The sequence below is a fragment of the Lepus europaeus genome, chromosome 15 (assembly GCF_033115175.1).
Source record: "Lepus europaeus isolate LE1 chromosome 15, mLepTim1.pri, whole genome shotgun sequence".
In the NCBI taxonomy this organism is placed as follows: domain Eukaryota; kingdom Metazoa; phylum Chordata; class Mammalia; order Lagomorpha; family Leporidae; genus Lepus; species Lepus europaeus.
The window spans coordinates 27173638-27195554 of record NC_084841.1 but is presented as its reverse complement, the minus strand read 5'-3'; the positions used below and the strand labels follow the sequence as shown (position 1 = coordinate 27195554).

The window sequence follows — 21917 nt, the reverse complement described above, 5'->3', positions numbered from 1 at the left end:
GACTAGGAGGGCCCCCCAGCCATTTCCGGAGGTAACCATCCGGTAGGGGGCGGCCACCGCAGCCTACTACAGGAAATCAATACCCGGGCGTTATTGTTCTTCCAGATTTATGTACTTCTGTTTCTCCAGGGCCGGGCAGGCCTAGGGGCTCGCGGTGAGTGTGAAGGCCTCCCGGGCGATCGGGGACACGTGTGCGCTCCCGGGGTCAGCAAGTGACATTTCGGGCAAGCGGAAAAGGAAAGCAACCCGGGACGCTCGACGCCAGCGACCCCGCGAGGCCGCGCAGGGGAGCGCGCCGAGTGCGCAGACTCGGCGGCCGCGCGCAGGCGCACGACGAGGAGCGGGCGCGCCAGCCGGGGGCCGGGCTCCGGGTTGGGCCTTCTTATAGCCGGACTGGCTGCTCGGCCTGGCGAGGGCCATGGCGCTGCGGGGCGTCTGCGTGCTGGAGCTGGCCGGCCTGGCGCCGGCTCCGTTCTGCGGGATGATTCTGGCGGACTTCGGCGCGCAGGTAGTGCGCGTGGACCGGCCCGGCTCCCGCGGCGACGTGAGCTGCCTGTCCCGGGGCAAGCGCTCGCTGGTGCTGGACCTGCGGCGGCCGCAGGGGGTGTCCGTGCTGCGGCGCCTGTGCGCGCGGGCGGACGTGCTGCTGGAGCCTTTCCGCTGCGGTGAGCCTGGGCCCGGGGCTGCTGGCCGCGGGGTGGAGGCTGCGCCCGTGGCCCGTTGCCGCCCGGACCCTGGAGCGCCGCAGCCTGCCTAGGGCTTTCTGTGGCGTTTGGTGTTCGTCCTTTGGCCCTGAGACACAGCGTCCAGCCCTGGGCTTCTGAGAACTTGCTGTAACCCCCTTTCTTGACCTCTCTCGGACTCCTGACCAACCCCGCCTTCCCCCCAGCAGCCTTTTATTGGACATTCCTGAGCCGGAGATTCCCTGCCTGGGAAACTGCATGTGGCTATCTGGCCAGTCAGAGGCCGTTTGGGGGTGGTGCACCCCGCACCAGCCTCGGACTGGGTCTGCGCGCCAAATTCCAGCTTCAGCTCCCTGGAGCCACTTGGGTCATTTCCACTGTTTTCACCTTTTAAAGACACATGATGCCCAAACCTTGTACCTGCGTCCTATCTGTTGGCGCTTCAGCTGGCATACACTTGTCCCTCTGCTGTTCCCACAAATCTCTACTGCTTACCTCCGCGGGTGGGACCCGTGTCTCCCCAGGTACCTGACCCAGGTATCTGTATTTCCTTTGACGCGAATCTTCCATTGACCCACCTGCTCTCATCGGTCCAGGGACTCTCCATACCAGGTGCAGTTACCTTGACCCTAGGTTGGCAGCCTTTTGAAAACTGGAGTTTGAGCCTACCATCACTCTGATGTATTCCCGGCCGCCAGAGAAATTTGTTCAAGTACAAGTTCAAAACACTGCCAACGTAGATAGCTGGAAGGCAGCAAATACTTGGTGAGGGAATCAAATGTCTGGAGAGTCGCAGGTGTATTTAAGTGTAACTCATTCCACCCTTGCAGCTAGTTGAGGGCCTAATTAGATCATAAATCCTACCTTGGTTAAAGTCATAAAATTAAGGGGAAGCTGGAGGTGTGAATTCTGACAGAGCCTCTAGGGGAGAGATTTTGGCTGGGGTCTGGGTAGATGATTCTTGAGTCCTTTGTAGAATTCTCATAGCTTTGGGGAGACCAAGTTTATTATGGAATCTTGATTATATTTAATTCCAGGGGACATCAGGTGCCGGGTACCTGGGTTTTGTGCAATAAATATATTTGTTCATAGACTAAGAGCTCTCTGGTGCCGTTATGACTAACTTTTCTTTTTTCTTAATGGTTCTTTACCTTTTCTGTGAAGATGATATGCTAGCTGGGCACCTCAGGGGCTTGTGGAAACAGGTCACGAGTGACTCTTGCCATGGGAGGAGCTCCTGAGCTGATAGGAAATAAATTTTAGAAATCATGCATACTTTTTCATAATGCACACTTTCCTCATATTATGAAAACTTTTTTTTTTTACCAAAACAATTTTTGTTTACATCCAGATAGGAATACTGTTAGTTTCATTTCCATGGGCTTTTTGAACTACCTGCGTATACATAAGACATAAGTTTGAAGGTGTAGGGATTGATGTGAGAATGGAGAGGGAGATGTGGGCAAGATGTCTGCTCTGGGGATCGAGTAGACTTGGGTGTGCCTAGAAGGAAGTCGAGAAGTCACAGAAGAAACCACATCCTGGGGCAGAAGCCGCACATCCCAGAGATGGGGTCTTCACTCTGTGGGTCCTTAACTGGTGGAAACATGTTCTGAAGTAAGTCCACAGCCAATGTGGTTGTTGGTGTCACTTGCAAGGTGCTGTTTTGTGTTTGCCTCAGAGAAGGGATTTTGTGTAGGCTCAATTCCTGCTGTCTGAAATCCTTCCTTCCCTCTGAAGGTGTCATGGAGAAACTGCACCTGGGCCCTGAGATTCTGCAGCGGGAGAATCCCAGGCTGATCTACGCCAGGCTGAGTGGCTTTGGCCAGTCGGGACGGTTCTCCAGGGTAGCTGGCCACGATATCAACTACTTGGCTTTGTCAGGTATGTTGCAGATTTCTCTGCCCCTACTTTTGGTTTCTGTCAGGGTCTACAGTTCCAGTGAAGCAACGTTACATGTGAAGATTTAACTGGTTGTCAGGATCAATAAGGAGAACATGGTTGTCTAAGATGAGCTGGTGTCGGTTTTGGAACAGTCATTCTCAGCCTTTGTTTTCCTCTGACCAGCGCAGTGGAGGGATGCTACAGTCTCACTAGTCATGTTTTCTTACCACATTTGCGGTGTCAGTTCTCAGATAAGCCCCTGCCAGCAAACAAGAGACTGGGGAGTGCTGGAGAGGTTGCTTTGTAGTTTCAGAATGTTGGTGTAGTTTGGTTCTGGCATCCCCTCCCCACCCCCATGAAACTAATGGCTTGAATCATCATTTCAGACTTCTGTGAACACTAGAAAAAGCCCATGGTTTTCGGGTCCTATTAGCACTTCATTAGAACTTTTGCCTGTGAGCACTTGCGTTAGAAGGGCCTGATTCTAGAATTCTGGGATTAAAATATGGGTTGGGTTGTATTTATTTTTAATTTTTTTTAGATTTATTTATTTATTTGAAAGAGTTATGCAGAGAGAGAAGGAGAGGCACAGAGAGGGAGAGAGAGAGAGAGGTCTTCTATCCACTGGTTCACTCCACAGTTACCGCAATGGCCAGAGCTGTACCAATCTGAAGCCAGGAGCCAGGTGTTTCTTCCAGGTCTCCCACGTGAGTGCAGAGGCCCAAGGACTTGGGCCATCTTTCACTGCTTTTCCAGGCCATAGCAGAGAGCTGGGTAGGAAGTGGAGCAGCCAGGACTTGAACCAGTGCTCATATGGGATGCTGGCACTGCAGGTGGCGGCTTTACCCGCTATGTCACAGCGCTGGCCACAATGTTTTAAAAATTTATTTGAAAGGTATAGACACACAGACACACACATACACACACGCAGAGACAGAGAGCTTCCACTCACTGGTTCACTCCTCAAATACATTTGCAACAGGCAGGGCTTGGCCAAGTGGAAGCCAGGAGCCAGGAACTCTGTCTGGATCTCCCATGTGGGTAGCAGGGACTCAGCTACTTGAGCCATCACCCACTGCCTCCCAGGGTGTATGTTATCAGAAAGCTGGAGTTGGAAGCTGAGCTAGGACTTGAACCTAGGCTCTGATATGGAATACAGGCATTCCAAGAAGTATCTTAACTGCTATGCCAACTGCCTGTCTCCTCACACTATTTTAAAGCAATAGATTAAATTGATAATATTCCCTACCCCAGAACTCAGCTTAGTAAAAGCTTAGTATTAAAGTTCTGCACATGTCAGTTGGAGTACAGTTTTAAAGATGAAAAAAAATCCACACCAGGAGCCTGTTAGTATGCCTAAGAGGTCGGATTTGGAATAGGGCTGTGTACTAATTTTCACTTAGTTCAGCAGCTTGAGAGATGAGTTATCCCTCAAGGATACTCATGTGTTTACTTACCATGTTTCTCATGGTGCAGGTATTCTGTCCAAACTTGGCAACAGCGATAAGAACCCATATGCCCCTCTGAATCTTCTGGCTGACTTTGGCGGCGGCGGCCTCCTGTGTGCACTGGGCATCGTGATGGCCCTTTTTGAACGCACACACTCCGGCAAAGGTCAAATCATCGATGCAAACATGGTAAGTATTAACTGGAGGCCGTGATAAGCTTGGCATTTGTTCCAAAGTGCAACTTCTGCTGCCTCAGGTCCTTTTCTGTGCAAGAGGTAAATAAAGGTTTGAAGTTGGAATGCAGGTTACCAGGGATATCCCTTTCTTTTAAAATGTCTCATATCCTTTATACATGTCAGGATGTCTTACTTTAATCATGCATGGAGTCAGTTCTCTAAACTTTTCATGGATCATCTTATTCCTGTGTTATATTTCACCACTTTTTCCTAAGTTATCTCTCTCTCTCTTAAGATTGATTTATTTATTTGGAAGGCAGAGATACAGAGAGAGAAGGAGAGAGAGAGGTCTTCCATTTGCTGGTTCACTTCCCAAATGGCTGCAATGGGCAGGGCTGGGCCAGGCCGAAGCCAGCAGCTTCATCCAGGTCTCCCATGTGGGTACAAAGTCCCCAGTACTTGGGCCATCTTCTGCTGATTTTCCCAGGTGCATCAACAGGGAGCTGGGTTGGGAGTGGAGCAGTTGGGACTTGAAGCAAGGCCTGTCTGGGATGCCTGTGCCTCAGGCGGAGGCTTAACTTTCTGTGCCATAGCGCTGGCCCCCCTAAGTTATCTCTTGTGCGTAGAGCAGTCACCCCTCGTGACTGAGTTCAGGAAGTCTCCCTGAGTAGACTGAGAAGGCTATTGAGGATGTTAAAGTGAGGTGGACCCCATGCTGTGTTTTGCTGGGGCTTCTCTGGTATCATCATGTGAGTGCTTCTGATTGTCGCTGTTGTGCCTGGAGGGCTTGTTTCATGCTGTTCTGGACACTTTCTCCTGTCATTTCTTCTAATCTTCAAAACAGCAACTTCATTTGAAGTCCTGTAGTCTCCTCACTTGTGAGGGGTGTGTTCCAAGGCCCCTAGTAAAGGCATGAAATCACATAGAGTAGCAAACCGTATACTGCAGATGCTAGTCTTATACGTACATACCCATGATAAAGCTTATTGAATAAATTAGACACAAGATTATCAGCCATAATTAATTTTAACATAATGTGCAATCATGAAAGTTATTTAAAATTTATGAATTGTGGGGCCGGCGCCATGGCTTAACAGGCTAATCCTCTGCCTTGCGGTGCCGGCACACCGGGTTCTAGTCCCGGTTGTGGCGCCGGATTCTATCCCGGTTGCCCCTCTTCCAGGCCAGCTCTCTGCTGTGGCCCGGGAGTGCAGTGGAGGATGGCCCAAGACCTTGGGCCCTGTACCCACATGGGAGACCAGGAGAAGCACCTGGCTCCTGGTTTCGGGTCAGTGAGATGCACCGGCCGAAGCGGCCATTGGAGGGTGAACCAATGGCAAAAAGGAAGACCTTTCTCTCTCTCTCTCTCTCTCTTTCTCTCTCTCTCTCTCTCTCTCTCTCTCTCTCACTATCCACTCTGCCTGTCAAAAATAAATAAATAAAATAAAATAAAATAAAATTTATGAATTGTGTATTTCTGGAATTTTCCATTTAGTATTTTCAGACCACAGTTGATTCAGAAAGCCAATTACAGATAAAGGGGGGAACTCCATTTTTAGTGTAGAGATTGCTTCAAGGTCTCACAGTGAGTTGCTAAAAGCCCAGTCTGGTGTTGCAGCATGTTTGCATTTTTAGAGGTCTTTGGAGTCCAGATGCAGAATAGATTTGAGGGAAACAAGAATGGAGGCAGAGGGATAACCAGTTTGGGGATTAGTGCTGAGCGATAAGGGCAAATAAGGAAGCAATATTGTTAGGGTAGATCTGGAATTAAAACATATTTGAGTTGGAAAATTACTGGGATTTGGTGGTGGATTGGCCAAGAGAGAAGAGGAGGAGATTGAGGAAGGCTCTCCGATTCCTGGCTGCAATGACCTGCCAGGTGTTGTCCCTGGCCAAGGCGGTGCAGGGCAGAGGTCAAGAGCACAGACTCTGGAAGTTGACTTCTCCTGGCCCAGCTCTGCCATTTGCTAACTCTGTGATCTCTCTGTGTCTCAGTTTTTTTTTTTTTTTGAAGATGAAGATAATAATGGCATTTACTTTATAGCATTGTTAGAGTATTAAATGAATTTGTCCTTTGCTGTGTGTGCAAGTAGTGCCAGGCATGTCACAGGCTCTCTGTATGAGTTTTTATTTTATTTTATTTTAAAGGCAGAGTTACAGGAAGACAGAGAGACATAGAAAAAGAGATCTTTTTATTTTTTAGATTTATTTTATTTATTTGAAAGACAGATTCTTTCTGGTAGAGCCAGAGAAAGAGAGGTCTAACATCCGCTGGTTCACTCCCCAGATGGCCACAATTGCTGGAGCTGCACCAGTCCAAAGCCAGGAGCCAGAAGCTTTTTCCATATCTCCCACATGGGTGCAGGGGCCCAAGCACTTGGGCCATCTTCTACTGCTATCCCAGGCCATAGCATAGAGCTGGATCGAAAGTGGAGCAGCCGAGATTAGAACTGGTGTCCATATAGGATGCTGGCACTTCAGGCCAGGACTTTAACCTGCTGTGCCACTGCACCAGCCTCAAAAGAGATCTTCCATCTTCTGGTTCACTCCCTAAATGGCTGGACCTGGGCCAGAATAAAGCCAGAAGCTTCTTCGAGATCTCCCAAGTGGGTGGCAAGGCCCTAACCACTTGGACCATCTTCTGCTGCTTTCCCAGGCTTATTAGTAGGGAGCTGGATTGCAAAGAGCAGCCAGACTTGAGCCAGCGCCCGTATGGGATGCTGGCATTGCGGGCAGTGCCACAGCGCTGGTCTCTGAGAATCTTTTACTATAGGAAAATGAATTCATCTTGAAGTGCCTTTCAAACAGCCCCATTGAATGGTTGAGGTGAGGGACTAGAAACCAATTCCGGTGTCGTTTGGAAGTAATTTGATAGCAGAGTGGAACTCTGTGGTCCACAGGGCAGGGGAGGACAGAACACCAGCATTTAAAGAGTAAAGGAAGAGAAGCAAGGGCTCAGGAGAGCTAGGGAGAGAACCAAAGGAGTATTGTCATCGAAACCAAGGAGCGAGAGGAGTTGTCAGAGGGCCGGATGATGGGGACCAAATTGTGTAAATTGCATTGGGTCATTGGTGACCTCTGCAAACTCCCTTCCCCACCAGAATCTCCTCGTCTCGGAAGCCTTGGCCCGCTGCTTCCTCTTGCTCTTTCAGGAGAACCAGACCAGCCCTGTACTGTGTGCCTCACGGCACTGTCTTCAGGGCGCATCTCACATTGTCCTTTGTGCCCTCCCTGGTGTGTCTTTCCGAAGGGGCAGCATGTGATTTCTCTAATTTCTGGCTTCTTGGTCAGTCCTGGCACAGTCACAGCATGAAATAGCAGCAACACTAGTTTTGATGTGGGCATGTGTGGGCACATGGAGTTTTAAATATTTTTCCAGGTTCTTGTCTCACACAAAGGCAAGCATTCTAAGTGCAGACATATAAGCTACACAAAGTAACAGCAGAATTGATTTAAAAGGTGAGAAAGTGAATACACACATACACAGAGACGTTCTTCTCTTGGGTCAGAGGATTGCCCCAAGGGAGGAGGTGTGGGGGAGGGGAGAGGCACTGTGAAGCACCTCCAGTTGTGGTCCCTGGCGAAAGAGAGAGAGAGAGAGCGAGCGAGCGAGAGCACACCCCCTCCAATGGTGGTCTCTTTTATGATGTAGGGGATTGGGGTTGTGCCTCTAACAGGCAGGAAGCCTCCTGAGAATTTTTTGATACCCCCACAAGCTCCACTTGGAGCTTAATCTCCATATTTTCATGACATCTCCTTAGGTCCTCGATGAAAAGGGGGCATCTTCATTAACAAGTAGGAAGACAGCGTTACATATGGGGTATGCAGTGACTTCCAGGTTACACAGACCTAACTAGCTACCTAACCAGTTAGACACATAGTTTCACCCTTAGCTGTCCACCATGTGTGAGGCTCAGTGCCTTTCATCTGGATTCCCTCCTTTGTCCATGACTTCCTGAGGGAGATAAGCTCACTCTCATTTGGCATGGAAGACTTTAAGAGCTGCCGCCTTCTTTTTTTTTTTTTTAAGATTTTATTTATTTATTCGAGAGGCAGAGTTACAGAAAGAGGGAGAAACAGAGAGAAAGGCCTTTCATCTGCTGGTTCACTCCCTAGATGACCATAACAACCGGAGCTGGGCTGATTGAAGTCAGGAGCCAGGAGCTTCTTCCAGGTCTCCCACATGGGTGCAGGGGCCCAAACACTTGGGCCATCTTCTTTCCCAGGTCATAGCAGAGCGCTGGATCAGAAGAGGAGTAGCTGGGACTTGAACTGGTGCCCATGTAGGATTAGGGCGCCGCAGGCAGAGGCTTAGCCCACTACACCACAGTGCTGGCCCAGACTGCCTTCTTCTGTAGCTGGCAGCTGGTAAGGTTAGAAGCACCCCCTTCCCCAGGTGATTTGAGCCAAAAGCCCAGGCTTTCAGTCACTTGCCTCTGCTGCCCTTTACATGGTCCATGTGGCCCAAAAAGAAGAAACAAAGAGCAAACATGGGGCCCTGGAATTTTAAGGAGAATTTAAGACTAAATGCTTATCTGGTCATAATTTGAATAATTTACTAAGTGCATGAGATTGCTTGTTTAGAGTCAAATATAAATGAAAGATGACTGCTTTCACTGGACTGCATGTAAGCAGAATGAACATGTACGTTTTCTGCTGGGTTCGTGTTTGTATTCAAAGATGGTGAGTGTTGGCTAACTACTGAAGGCCAAAAGTTAATTAAATCATCATATTCATTACTTCTTCGTTGCTGGCAACCTTTGTGACAGACAGGTGTAGAATCTAGAGGAGAAGACTCATGGCTTCTTAGGGCCTAGTAGCTTTCAGGTGACTTCATCAGCGACGTCCTAGACCCAGACTTGCCCTGAGGTCTGCCTTTTCATAGTGCTGTTTTCTTGGACACTGTGGAGTTTAGAGAACTGTGGAATGGAAGTCTGTTTTGCTGTATGTAGCTGTATGTAGCTCCAATCTAGATGAGCACTTCTGGCCTGGGGGCACTGTGACATGGCATGCGGGCCAAGGATGCAGGATGACTACAGTAAGAAAGTTTGAGGGGAAACTGAAGCTGCAGTTTGCTTTTATCAAGGGGCTCTCATCTGTGGCAGCTGCACGGCATTCGGCTGAGGGGGCAAGAGAAACCAGATGTCCAAGTAGCCACGTCCAGGCCTGGGATGGAGATGAGGACTGTTACTCTGTCTCTCAGGGGCTGTATTCTCCCATGATGCTGGACTGAACTGAACCCAGAGCTTCCAGTGCAAATGTTTTCAACAATCTCATTAGGACATGCAGTATATAAAGGAGATTAAAAATGTGTTTTTATGATAAGTCAATTTTGTTTTTACGTATTCAGTATTCACGGGTTGTGCTATTAGCCCAGTGAAGCTGATTTGATAAACTCAAGCACTTGAAATTAGGATTTTTGAGTGATATATATATATTTGACAGGCAGAGTTAGAGAGAGAGACAGAGAAAGGTCTTCCTTCTGTTGGTTCACCCCCCAAATGGCCACTACAGCTAGCGCGCTGTGCCGATCTGAAGCTGGACTGGACAGAATCTGGCGCCCCAACCGGGACTAGAACCCGGGATGCTGGTGCTGTAGGCGGAGGGTTAGCCTAGTGAGCCATGGCGCCGGCGATATTCTTTCTTTTTTTAAAAAATTTATTTATTTATTTGAAAGGCAGAGTTATAGAGAGGCAGAGGCAGAGAGAGAGAGAGAGAGGTCTTCTATCCACTGGTTCACTCCCCAGATATCTGCAATGGCCAGAACTGTACCGATCTGAAGCCAGGAGCTTCTTCCAGGTCTCCCATGCAGGTTCAGGGGCCCAAGGACTTGGGGCCATCTTCTCCTGCTTTCCCAGGCCATAGCAGAGAGCTGGATTGGAAGTGGAGCAGCCGAGACTCAAACTGGTGCCCACATGGGATGCCAGCACTGGAGGCGGCAGCTTTTACCCGCTACGCCACAGCTCTGGCCCGAGTAGTATTCTTATCACTTTGACTATTCAATTGATCTCTACATTTTGTTTCAGACCCAGTGTTAGGAAAATACTGAATCCCAGAGATTAGTTGGAAATGTATGGCCTTTACATTTTTAAGTAGCTTGCTTAAAATTCCAGCTTGCAGGGCCAACGCTGTGGCTCACTTGCTTAATCCTCTGCCTGCGGCACTGGCATCCCATATGGGCACCGGTTTCTAGTCCCGGTTGTCTTCTTCTGGTCCAGCTCTCTGCTGTGGCCCAGGAGGGCAGTGGAGGATGGCCCAAGTGTTTGGGCCCCTGCACCCGCATGGGAGACCAGGAGGAGGCTCCTGGCTCCTGGCTTCAGATCGGCATAGCTCCAGCCGTAGTAGTCATTTAGGGGGTAAACCAATGGAAGGAAGACCTTTCTCTCTGTCTCTCTCTTTCTAACTCTATCTGTCAAATAAATTTAAAAAATAATTCCAGCTTATGATAAATTAGAATAGATGTGCTTCAAGGGTGGCTCACTATCTACTCACATTCCTTGGCCTGAATAACGAAAGTCAGATAAACAGTATTCACAACTCCATTAAGACCCTCTTTAGTACTGAATGACAACCCAACGTGCTTTGAGTTCATTTGTTATTGCCCCATTGACTGCTAGGCTCTGACAGAGGCAAGGTCTGAGAGGGAAGTAGGCAAGTAGGCACTTGCTTGTACTTGGTACTCATTTGTTGAGGTTTATAAGAGAAAACCCAGGTTAAGAGGAGGTAAAGCCATTCATCAGCTGCAGTTTTTGTTAAGTGTTTCAGTTGCAAGCTGAAATTTGTGCACAATTGGAGGGAGAAACTTGTAATGAGTAGAGTCCCTGGTTGTGTCCAAATTTGGAACAGGACACATCTAAACATGTGTGTACTTAAATAACAAAACATAAACACAAAGATATTTAAAACAGTGTACATATCTGTGTACTCAAATATGTGTATATATGTGTGTGTGTACACCATTGTGTATGTTGTCTGTATAACCCTGTCTCACAAAAGCATCAAGTAGGTCATTTGTCCAAATTCTACTTCTGTGGTCATGTGCTGCACAGTGACCTTTTGGTCAATGATATTCTGCATATAAGGTGGTGGCCTGTCAGATTATACTGCCTACTGCCTAGTGATGTCTTAGCCACCTTGGTTGGTTTGCATAGCTACAAAGTCACCTAACATACATAAAATAGAATTATATTATGACATCAATCCACTCAGTTAGCTTCAGCAATTACATTTTGCCAATCTTATTTGAAAAGGAGCACAAAAGTAGTTCCTTCTAATAACTCTTACATTATTTTCTGAACTGAATAGTGCAGCCAGTTGTTATTCTCCCATAAGCCTTCTCTAACTCAATTTCTAGAAATAACAAAAAAGTAGCATTATTAGATATAATCTTTGTATACTTAAGGATTGTCACATAGTTTTTTTTTAAAGATTTATTTATTTATTTTAAAGTCAGATTTACACAGAGAGAAGGAGAGGCAGGGGGAGAGAGAGAGAGAGAGAGGGAGGTCTCCCATCCGCTGGTTCACTCCCCAATTGGCTGCAATGGCCAGACCTGCACCGATCAGAAGACAGGAACCAGGAGCTTCTTCTGGGTCTCCCATGTGGGCACAGGGGCCCAAGGACTCGGGCCATCTTCTTCTGCTTTCCCAGGCCATAGCAGAGAGCTGGTTCGGAAGTGGAGCAGCTGGGACTTGAACCAGCACCCATATGGGATGCTGGCACTACAGGCCGCGGCTTTGCCCACTACGCCACAGCACTGGCCCCATCACATAGATTTTTTTTTGTTATTTTACAGATAGAGTTATAGACAGTGAGAGAGAGACAGAGAGAAAGGTCTTCCTTCCGTTGGTTCACTCACCTAATGGTCGCCATGGCTGGCGCTGCGCCGATCCAAAGCCAGGAGCCAGGTGCCTCTTCCTGGTCTCCCCATGCAAGTGCAGGGGCCCAAGCACTTGGGCCATCCTCCGCTGCCCTCCCAGGCCACAGCAGAGAGCTGGACTGGAAGAGGAGCAACCAGGACTAGAACCTGCACCCATAGGGATGCTGGCACTGAAGCTGGAGGATTAACCAAGTGAGCCACGACGCTGGCCCAACTTTTAAAACTACTTAAATAACAATAAATCATGCTTGTACACTTGAAGTTTCTGAATTTGCATTGTGTTCTTCTTTAAAGGTAGAAGGAACAGCATATCTAAGTTCCTTTGTTTGGAAAACTCAGAAATCGGGACTGTGGGAGCAACCTCGAGGACAGAACCTGTTAGATGGTGGAGCTCCTTTCTACACAACCTACAGAACAGCGGATGGGGAGTTCATGGCTGTTGGAGCAATAGAACCCCAGTTCTACCAGCTGCTGATTGAAGGTAGTCTTCCCACACCTCCCCTCCTCCCCACTTTCCTCTTGCTATGAGTGTTCTTATTCTGTTGTGGATCCTTCTGAGAGTCATGACGTCTTTTATTATATATCCACTTTCTAACCCTGTGCTGTGCATCAGAGCTAACTATAGCTCTGTAATAGATTTGAAATTGGGAAGCATAAGCCCTCCAACTTTGTTCTTTTTCAATATTGTTTTGGTTATTCAGAATCCTTTGCATTTCCATGTGAATTTTAGAATCAACATCCCAATTTCTGCAAGCTACCATTTTGATAGGGGTTACGTTGAATCTGTGCATCAGCCTGGGGAGTATGGCCGTCTTTTATGCCTTCTAATCTCAGAACAGGAGATACTTTGCTTTTATTTAGGTCTCTTTAAATTCTTTTGATGATGCTTTGGAGTTTTTAATGTACAAGTCCTGCACTATTTTTGGTTAAATTTGTTGTGAAAGTATTGCTCTTTTTTAGTGTTATTGTCAGTGGAAACATCTTCAGTTACTTATTGTTTATTGAAATTCAGTCGGTTATTATATTATTGGTCTTGTACCCTGCAGCCTTACCATACTCATTTATTCTGTTTTTTAATTTTATTTTTTAAAGATTCATTTATTTATTTGAAAGCCAGAGTTACACAGAGAGAGGAGAGAAAAAGAGGGAGAGAGAGAGAGAGGTCTTCCATTCGATGGTTCACTCCCCAGTTGGCTGCAACAGCTGGAGCTGCACCGATCCAGAGCCAAGAGCCAGGAGCTTCTTCCGGGTCTCCCACATGGGAGCAGGGGCCCAAAGATTTGGGCCATCTTCTACTGCTTTCCCAGGCCATAGCAGAGAGCCAGACTGGAAGTGGAGCAGCCAGGTCTTGAACCGGCACCCATATGGGATGCCAGCACTTCAGGCCAGGGCATTAACCCACTGTGCCACAGCGCTTCTGTTTTTTTAGACATATATACTGTAATTTTATTTCAACCACAAAGATGAGTTGTAGGAAATTTATGAAACAGTTAATGGTAAAAATAGCAAAGAACTGAAGAATCTAAAAAGGGAGTACGTCTACAGCATGATAACTCTTGGTGTGGATCCTTGAGGTTATTGGGTTTTTTTTGATGTGTAGATTAAGGTTTTTCATTAAGTTTGGGAATTTTTTAATGCCTTATTTGTTTAATGATTCTTTTTGTCCCTCTTTCCTCCTGAGATTCCCTTAATGCATATGTTGGTATGCTCAGTGGTGTTCCACAAATGTGTAACTTTCTGTTCAATTTTCCTTATTCTTGGAGTAGATAATTTCAATTGACTTCTTTCTTCTTTCATTGATTGTTTTCTCTGCCAGTTCGTATCTATTGTGATATTTCCCTATAGCGAATGTATCATTTATTATCATATTTTTCAATTCCAAAATTTTCATTTTTTTTATTTAAAAAGAGTTATTTATTTATTTGAAAGGAAGAGTTACACAAAGAGAGATGGCTGTTGTGGGCCACCTGGGGAGTGAACCAGTGGATGGAAGATCTCTGTCTCTCTGCCATTCAAATAGAACCAAAATAAATAAATAAACAAAATAACCAGTTTGGAGTTGTCCGATAAGTCCAGCATCAGCTTCCTTGGGGACAGTTTTCCAGGCATGAAAAAGGACACACACACACAGAGAGATCTTCCATCTGTTGGTTCACTCCTCAGATACTTTACTCTGCTATGCCACAATGCTGGCCCCATGTTTTCATCGATTTTTTTGTATTTGATGATATATCACTGTTACACTTTCCTTACATTTGTTTTTTTAAAAAGATTTGTTTATTTGAAAGGCAGAGTTCCAGGGAGAGAAGGGGAGACAGCCAGAGAGTGAGAGTGAGAGAGAAAGAGAGATTGATCTTCCATCCTCAGGTTCACTCTCCAAATGGCTGCAATGGCCCAGGCAGTACAGGCCAAAGCCAGAAGCTTCTTTGGGGTCTCCCACATGGTTGCAGGGGCCCCCAAGGACTTGGGCCGTCTTCTGCTGCTTTCCCAGATGCATTATTAGGGAACTAGATCAGAAGTAGAGCAGCCAGGGCTTGAACCGACACCCGAATGGAATGCTGGCATTGCAGGTGGCAGCTGACTGCTATGCCACAATGCTGGCCCCTCTTTTCTTTCTTTAGAAATGATTCCCGGCCGGCGCCGTGGCTTAACAGGCTAATCCTCCGCCTTGCGGCGCTGGCACACTGGGTTCTAGTCCCGGTTGGGGCGCTGGATTCTATCCCGGTTGCCCCTCTTCCAGGCCAGCTCTCTGCTATGGCTCGGGAAGGCAGTGGAGGATGGCCCAAGTCCTTGGGCCCTGCACCCGCGTGGGAGACCAGGAGAAGCACCTGGCTCCTGGCTTCGGATCAGCGAGATGCGCCGGCCGCAGCGGCCATTGGAGGGTGAACCAACGGCAAAAGGAAGACCTTTCTCTCTGTCTCTCTCTCACTACCCACTCTGCCTGTCAAAAAAAAAAAAAAAAAAAAAAGAAAGAAAGATATGATTCCCTTTAGTGCTTTGAACATACTTAAAATAGCCAATTCAGGTGCAGTCATTTGGTGCAGCACTTAAGAGGCTGCTTGGAACACTGCATCTCATATCTGAGAGCCTGGTTTGAGTTCTGACTTCTGTGCTTCTGATCCAGCTTCCTGCTAATATGCACCCTGGGAGGCAGCCAGTGATGACTAAAGTGCTTGGATCCCTGCCACCCTGAATCTGGCTCTAGGCTCCTGGCCTTAGCCTGGCTGTTGAAGGCCATCTGGGGAGTGAACCAGTGGATGGAAGATCTCTGTCTCTCTGCCATTCAAATAGAACCAAAATAAATAAAAAAACAAAATAACCAGTTTAGAGCTGTCCGGTAAGTCCAGCATCAGCTTCCTTGGGGACAGTCTCTGTGGGCTGCTTGTTTTCCAGGCATGAATCATACTTCTTTGCATGCCTCAGAATTTTTTGCTAAAACTGGAGCTTTTAAATAGTGTAGTAATTCTATTTAAAATCTAGTCACTCCTTCCCTTCCCCAGGCCAAAGTCCTGGATTTGTTCATGTTGCTGTTACTTTTTTTTTTTTTAAATCACTTTCTTCAACTAAATCTGTGTTCTTTTGCATAAGTGGCCACTGAAATCTGCTCAGTTAACTTAGTGGTCAGCTAACGATTGGGCAGAGATGTCCTTCAGTGTCTTGAATCAGTACATCTCCCATCCTTTTCTGAGATACTCTGTACATTTACTTCTTTGCTTTCACAGACCCTCAAGGTCTGCCAGAGGTGGGAGGTTAGGGTTTAGGGTCTTCTCAGATCTTCTCTGGGCACGTATGCAGTCCTGTACCTGTGAGTGGATGTGCATGACTGTCTCAATTTTCAGGAAAATGTTAGGACTTTTCAAGCCCTCTGTGTGCGTCCTGTTCTTTAGGTTCCCTCCCCCCCCAAGTTCTTATTTAGTTGGCTTCTTGTTAGCCCAACATGTTTTCCTATCTTAGACAGCTATGATGCTGAACCATTGCCACTGAGTTTTGCATGTGTCCCAGGGATAGGGCAAGGCAAACTCTGAGTCAGATCAAACAAAGACATGCCAGACAGGCCAGGTAATGACAGTTGCCTCGGAGGGGAGGGTCTTTTGGGGAGCTATAAACTCATTTCGCTCCCCCTCACTTCCTGTTGGCCTGCTTGTCTTACAGCCGTCTTTGTTGACAGGCTGTTGGCCTTCAGTGCTACTGCCGAGCTGGGGAGAGAACCGATGTTAGCACACGTTGTAACACCACAAAGCTTGCTGATTTTTACTGAGATCCAGCTCTTTTTTCCTGGATAAACACTTCTTGAATTGGTGCAAGTTTTTACTTTCAAGAGCCGTGAAAAGTTGATTCTAACAGTTTTTGCTGGTGTTCTCATTGCTTTTATGTGGGAACGTTTTCTGAAGGTCCTTACTGGACCTTTGCTGAACTATAAACTCCCGTCCTTGGTATAGCTTGGTCTAAGTTTGTGTAGAGAGCTCATTGTAACATCTGCATTCCACTTCAATGTGTGAATCATTCTGGAAATGCTAAAAATAAGATCAGACATCTTTCTAGCAAACTGATTGCCCCAGTCCTCAACTTCTGATCACCTTTTCCTGTAGAGTCAAACTCTTTAACACCCTAATTATTTTGTAGTTCTCTCTGCATCTACAGTCCTTTATGGTGGCCTTAACCTGCTCTTACTTCAAAGGCTACAAAGGATCCTTAACTGACAGGTGGCTTGAGCTTTAGGAGATTTAGCATGTGCAGTAAGCTTTTGTGTTGTCTACACAGCCCCTGCCAAAATGCCCCAGAATTTCCTTTCCTTTACAATATTTACTTACAAAAATAGTACTTTTACTAATCATATATATATATGAAGGGATTTCAAAAGGTTTATGGAAAAATGATTAAAATACTAGGAGTGAGTGTTTGGTCTAGCAGTTAAGACACCAGTTGGGATGCGCATGTCCCATACATACCAGAGTGCCAGGTTTCAGAACCCAGTTCCGCTCCTTATTCCAGCTTCCTGCTGATGTGCACCCTGGGAGCCAGCAGGCGATGGCTCAAGTGGTTGGATCCCTGCTTTGCACATGGGAGACCTGGATTCTGCCTCCGGGCTTTTGACTGGCTCAGGTGTTACAGGCATTTTGGAAGTAAACTAATGGATTGGAAGTTTCTCGCTCTCGCTCTCATTTTCTCTCTGCATTTCAAATAAATAATAATAAAAGATAAATGTATTTTTCTATAAAAACTTTTGAAATTGATGCCTAATTTTTCATAATATGCATTTCCCATGAATTTTTGAAGACTTCTCATTTACTGGCTCCCTCTCAATCCTACTAGACAAATCCCCACATCTATAATGTTTTTTGAAATAGTTTTAATTAAATTTCTCATTTGTTTTCTCTTATATCTTGAGGTCTTTGTGGCCATATCTTAGTGCAGCTCTTCAGTGTCTGAACATAAATACACAGGGTTTTTGTGGTGCCAGCTTGACTGCAGTGTATCCCTGCTTCCAAGGGAAAGGGATCTGGATACATTGAGAATTTTGTTTCATTTTAAAGTAGCAAAACTCTTGTAGTACAATCAGATAAGCAATAGATAATTTTTTAAAAAAATTATTTTAAACCTTCAAAATGTTATTAAGAACAACCCAGGAGGGGGGGAACCATTGGTGAGAGCATGGAGAAACTGAAACCTTTTTGAATTACTGATGGGAATAAACATAGGAGCAGCATATGATCCCACATTTCCACTTCTGGGTGTGTATCCAAAAGACTTGAAAGCAAGGACTCTAACAGATATTTTGTAATTCGATGGTCTTAGCAGAATTATTAACAATAGCCAAAAGATATAGACAGTCAAGTATCCATTGGTCAATAAAGGATAAACAGAGTATGGTATCTATATCCAATAGAGTATTATTAAGCTGTGAAAAGGAAGGAAATTCTGACACATGCTACAACATGGATGAACCTTAAAGACATTATATTATACATGAAATAAGACACTCACAAAAGAACAAATATTGTGTGTTCGATTTATACAAGGTCCCTACAGTAGTCAAAGTCCTAGAAGTATAAAGTGGAATGGTGGTCACTGGGGGCTGGGAGAGGGAGGAATGGTGAGGCACTGTTGAATAGGTAGCAGGATTCATGTCTTCTTCCCTTGATGGGGACGTAGCATCTGCAGAGAAGTTACAAGTAGCCACTGATTTTTACCACGGGAGGGAGGAAAGGAGATGAAGGAATGCATAAGGAGAAGGGCCTTCCATCATCCACAGTACAACACACTCTTCTGTGAGAGAAGAAAAAGGACATTTATACGCAGCCCAGGAAAGGGGCTTTGGGTGAAATTAAGCAGCGTGGAGCTCAGGTGTGTCTGCAGCGCAGGCTCATGCAGTCAGTAAAGTCCAGAGGGGACCTGGGGCTGGAGAAGCCGTCCTTCCTGCCAAGTCCCCAGGCGCAGGCTTTCATCTCCTCTGTGCTGTGGCGGCGATGGGCCCTTCAAAGCCCTTTCATGCCCGAGAGATCCATCTGCACACCCTGCTGCTGATTGGCTGGCTAAGAACTTGCTGGCATGTTTGTGTAGGAACAATTTGTAGGAGTCTGTGCCTACCTTACAAGTCCTTTGTTCCTAGCACAAAGCCTTTCCCACTTCCTTTATTTTAACCAAATAAAAAGAAATGAATTTTTAAATGAAACTGCAATCCTGAATTTAATCATTTGTCTTTAGGCTTCTTCCTTGAAAACTCAGATAGTCATGTGTGAAACTGTTTACATTTTAATGTTTTTAAGGGCTTGGGTACATTATATAAAACATGAGGTTGTTTCAAATCAATATAACAGATAATAACATCCCAAGGAAATTTTTTTTCAAAACCTACTCAGAGGAAAGAAGTCGAACTCTGGAAACTGGACCATTGACAGTGGACTCCTTTGATGAAATGTCCATATCAAAACCTTAGCATGACTCTTTGTTGTGAGTCCTGCCTCCCCTACCACCTCTCCCTTCTCCAGCCTTTAGCTTCAACTTCAAACTGAATTTAAGTTTCTTCTCTTGACTCACTTGAGAAGTCCTTATGGAACATCTTATTTGGAACAGCATGGTGGGCTCAAAATTCATTTCCATTGATTCTAATCACTCTATTCAAAGCATAGTAATTTCAGAAATTGCGTTTTCCCCCCAGGACTTGGACTGAAGTCTGATGAACTCCCTAATCAGATGAGCATGGCTGATTGGCCAGAAATGAAGAAGAAATTTGCAGACGTATTTGCAAAGAAGACAAAGGCAGAGTGGTGTAAGATCTTTGATGGCACAGATGCTTGCGTGACCCCAGTGCTGACCTTTGAGGAGGCTGTTGCTCACGAACATAACAGGGAACGGGGCTCATTCATCAGGGATGAGGGGCAGAATGTGAGTCCTCGCCCTGCACCGCTGCTGTCCAACACCCCAGCCCTCCCTTCTGCTAAAAGAGATGCTTTTGTGGGAGAACACACTGAAGAAATCCTTAAAGAATTTGGATTCAACCACAAAGAGATCAATCAGCTTAAGTTAGATAAAATCATTAGAAGTCATGAGCCCACAGCTAATCTTTAACTTTAGGGCCCATGGCTCAGGTGGATTTGGATTGTGAATTTATAGTATAAACTCAGTAACTGTGAAATGTGTGCATGGAAACATGGAAGAACAGGAATGCAGTGATCCAGTTATTCTAATCCAGAAACAAAGAGTGATTACACAATCATGATGGAGTTCTCAAGGTGGTCATCAGGAAAATGTGTGATTTAACAGCTTTTTATGTACTTGTAATGAATTTTGACAGCTTTTATGCCTTCCAAGTTAATTAATAGTATATTTTGGTGATGTTAAAATACTACTATACCTATAATATATTTTAAATGAATAAATAATTTTTTAAATGAAGCCTTTTTCCCCTAAAATGTACTTGTACCTTAAAACACTTTAATATTATTTAAGAGGCAGAGAGAGGTCCCGTTCACTGATTTACTCCCCACAAGTTGGTGGTGACCCGGTTACTAGATTCATCACCACTGCTTCCTGGGGTTGCATGAGCAGGAAGCTGGCATCAGGAGCTGGAGGCAGGGCTAAATCCAGTACTCTGACGTGAGACCTGGGCAGCCTGTCTTACATCTTAACCCCTAGGCCAAATGCTCATTTCCACTTGTACTTTTATGTTTGTGAGAATCTTTCAAGAGAGCCTTTTAATACAAGTTAAATAACATTTTGTGATTCACTGAAATATTTTCAGCTCTACTGTTTTACAAACAGTAGTGAACATTCTTAGAGAAGTCTGACCCTTGTAATTTCACAACAGCCAACATAACACACACTGTAATGGAAGCTTTGGGAGAGATTTTGTACATTTTATTCACTGTTAAATCTCCAGTTTCTAGAATAATGGCAAACCCATGGTGGAAGCTTAGTAAATGCTTTTTGAAGATTTATGTATTTGAAAGAGTTACAGAGACAGGGAGAGGCAGAGGAAGAGAGGGAGATCTTCCATCTACTGGTTCATTCCCCAGATGGCTGCAATGGCCAGCTCTGGGCCAGACTAAAACGAGGACCCAGGAGCTTCATCCAGGTCTCCTACCTGAGTGGTGGGGGTCTAAACACTTCTGTTGCTTTCCCCAAGCCATTAATAGGGAGCTGAATTGGAAGTTGAGCAGCTAGGACATGAACCGATTCCATAAATATTTAATAAGTGAATAAATCTCAATGGTGAGTGTAGGTGTTTAGCTCCGTGGTGAAGACACCAGTTAAGATGCCCACATCCTATATTGGAATACTAGAGTTTGATATCTGGCTCTGGCTCCTGACTCTGACTTCCTCCTAATACAGAGCCTGGGAGGCAGTGTGATGGCTCAAGTAATTAAGTTCTTGCCACCCATGTGGGAGAACTGGATTGAGTTCTTGGCTCCTGGCTATGACCTAACCTAGCCCTAGCCATTGTGGGCATTTGGGGAGTGAACTGGCATATGCGAACACACACACTCTTTCTCTCCCTCTTCATCAAATCAATCAATAAATAATCCCAGTAATGAAGTGCCATCAGTTCCACCTTAATAGCTCTCCTATCTATCTCCTTTGTCCAACTCAGTTGCTGTTTCATTCAGGCCTCTATTAGCTCTGCTTTGGAGGCTGTTTAGTTTCCCTGCGTGCATTGACTGATTTCATCTTCTCCCTACCATGTTACTCTTTGACACCAAATTAGTCCTTTTAGTCCTGCAAAATTCTTCCGTGGTGTTTTTTTTTTCCCATGGACTAAAATATAAACTTATCTACACTGTATGTTATCAGCTTTTCATTACTATAAGAAAATGCCATCTAAGACAAGCCTCTTATAAAAGAAGGAGATTTATTTTGGCTCTTGGGTTTAGGGGATCACGACCAAGTTTGGGTGGCCTCATTGTTTCAGTGTCTAATGATGGCATTCCTGCTGGCAGAGTCCCAGGGCAGCTTAGAGCATCGTAAGGCAAAAGGAAACGTGCACATCTGTTTATGTCTTCATAAAGCCACCATGATTTGATCATGGAGGCGTCACCCTATAGATTCAATGCAATCCAATCACCTCCCAGAGGACAAACCTTTAAACATCATAATTGGATTAAGTTTATACTTGGTGCCATTAACCTAAGACTTTGGAGACTAAGCCTTTGACAAACAGGCCTTTGTGGGACACCCAAACTAATGTACAAACCATAGCATTCTGCCAAAGGTTCATGTCCATCTCACACTGAATAATGCATTCATTACATCCCCCGAAGTGCCAAAGTCTTTTTGTTCCAGCATTGCTCAAAATTATAGTCTAAGTCTCATCTGAGACCCAATATGAAATCCTCTAGCTGTGAGTCTA

The 21917-nt window shown here is 45.6% G+C and overlaps 1 protein-coding gene across 2 annotated transcripts; it reads left to right on the top strand.

Moving 5' to 3' along the window:
• The first annotated feature begins 351 nt into the window (after nucleotides 1-351).
• On the top strand, nucleotides 352-19966 carry AMACR (alpha-methylacyl-CoA racemase). Of its 2 annotated transcripts, XM_062212050.1 has the most exons (5): nucleotides 354-665; nucleotides 2424-2567; nucleotides 4044-4204; nucleotides 12365-12551; nucleotides 19230-19966. In XM_062212050.1, the coding sequence occupies exons 1-5, from the start codon at nucleotides 419-421 to the stop codon at nucleotides 19637-19639; spliced, it is 1149 nt and encodes a 382-aa protein (XP_062068034.1). In that variant the 5' UTR covers nucleotides 354-418; the 3' UTR covers nucleotides 19640-19966. The 2 variants fall into 2 exon arrangements, with proteins under 2 accessions (XP_062068035.1, XP_062068034.1); XM_062212051.1 differs by lacking the exons at nucleotides 4044-4204; nucleotides 19230-19966 and having other exon boundaries at nucleotides 352-665; nucleotides 12365-12549.
• The last annotated feature ends 1951 nt before the right edge of the window (nucleotides 19967-21917 follow it).

Bases quoted from the DNA above. Each gene is read 5' to 3' on its own strand.
- AMACR (XM_062212050.1), top strand. From the start codon at position 419: ATGGCGCTGCGGGGCGTCTGCGTGCTGGAGCTGGCCGGCCTGGCGCCG. The intron at 666-2,423 runs GTGAGCCTGGGC...TTCCCTCTGAAG, and splicing joins GCTGGAGCCTTTCCGCTGCG to GTGTCATGGAGAAACTGCAC. The intron at 4,205-12,364 runs GTAAGTATTAAC...TCTTCTTTAAAG, and splicing joins AAATCATCGATGCAAACATG to GTAGAAGGAACAGCATATCT.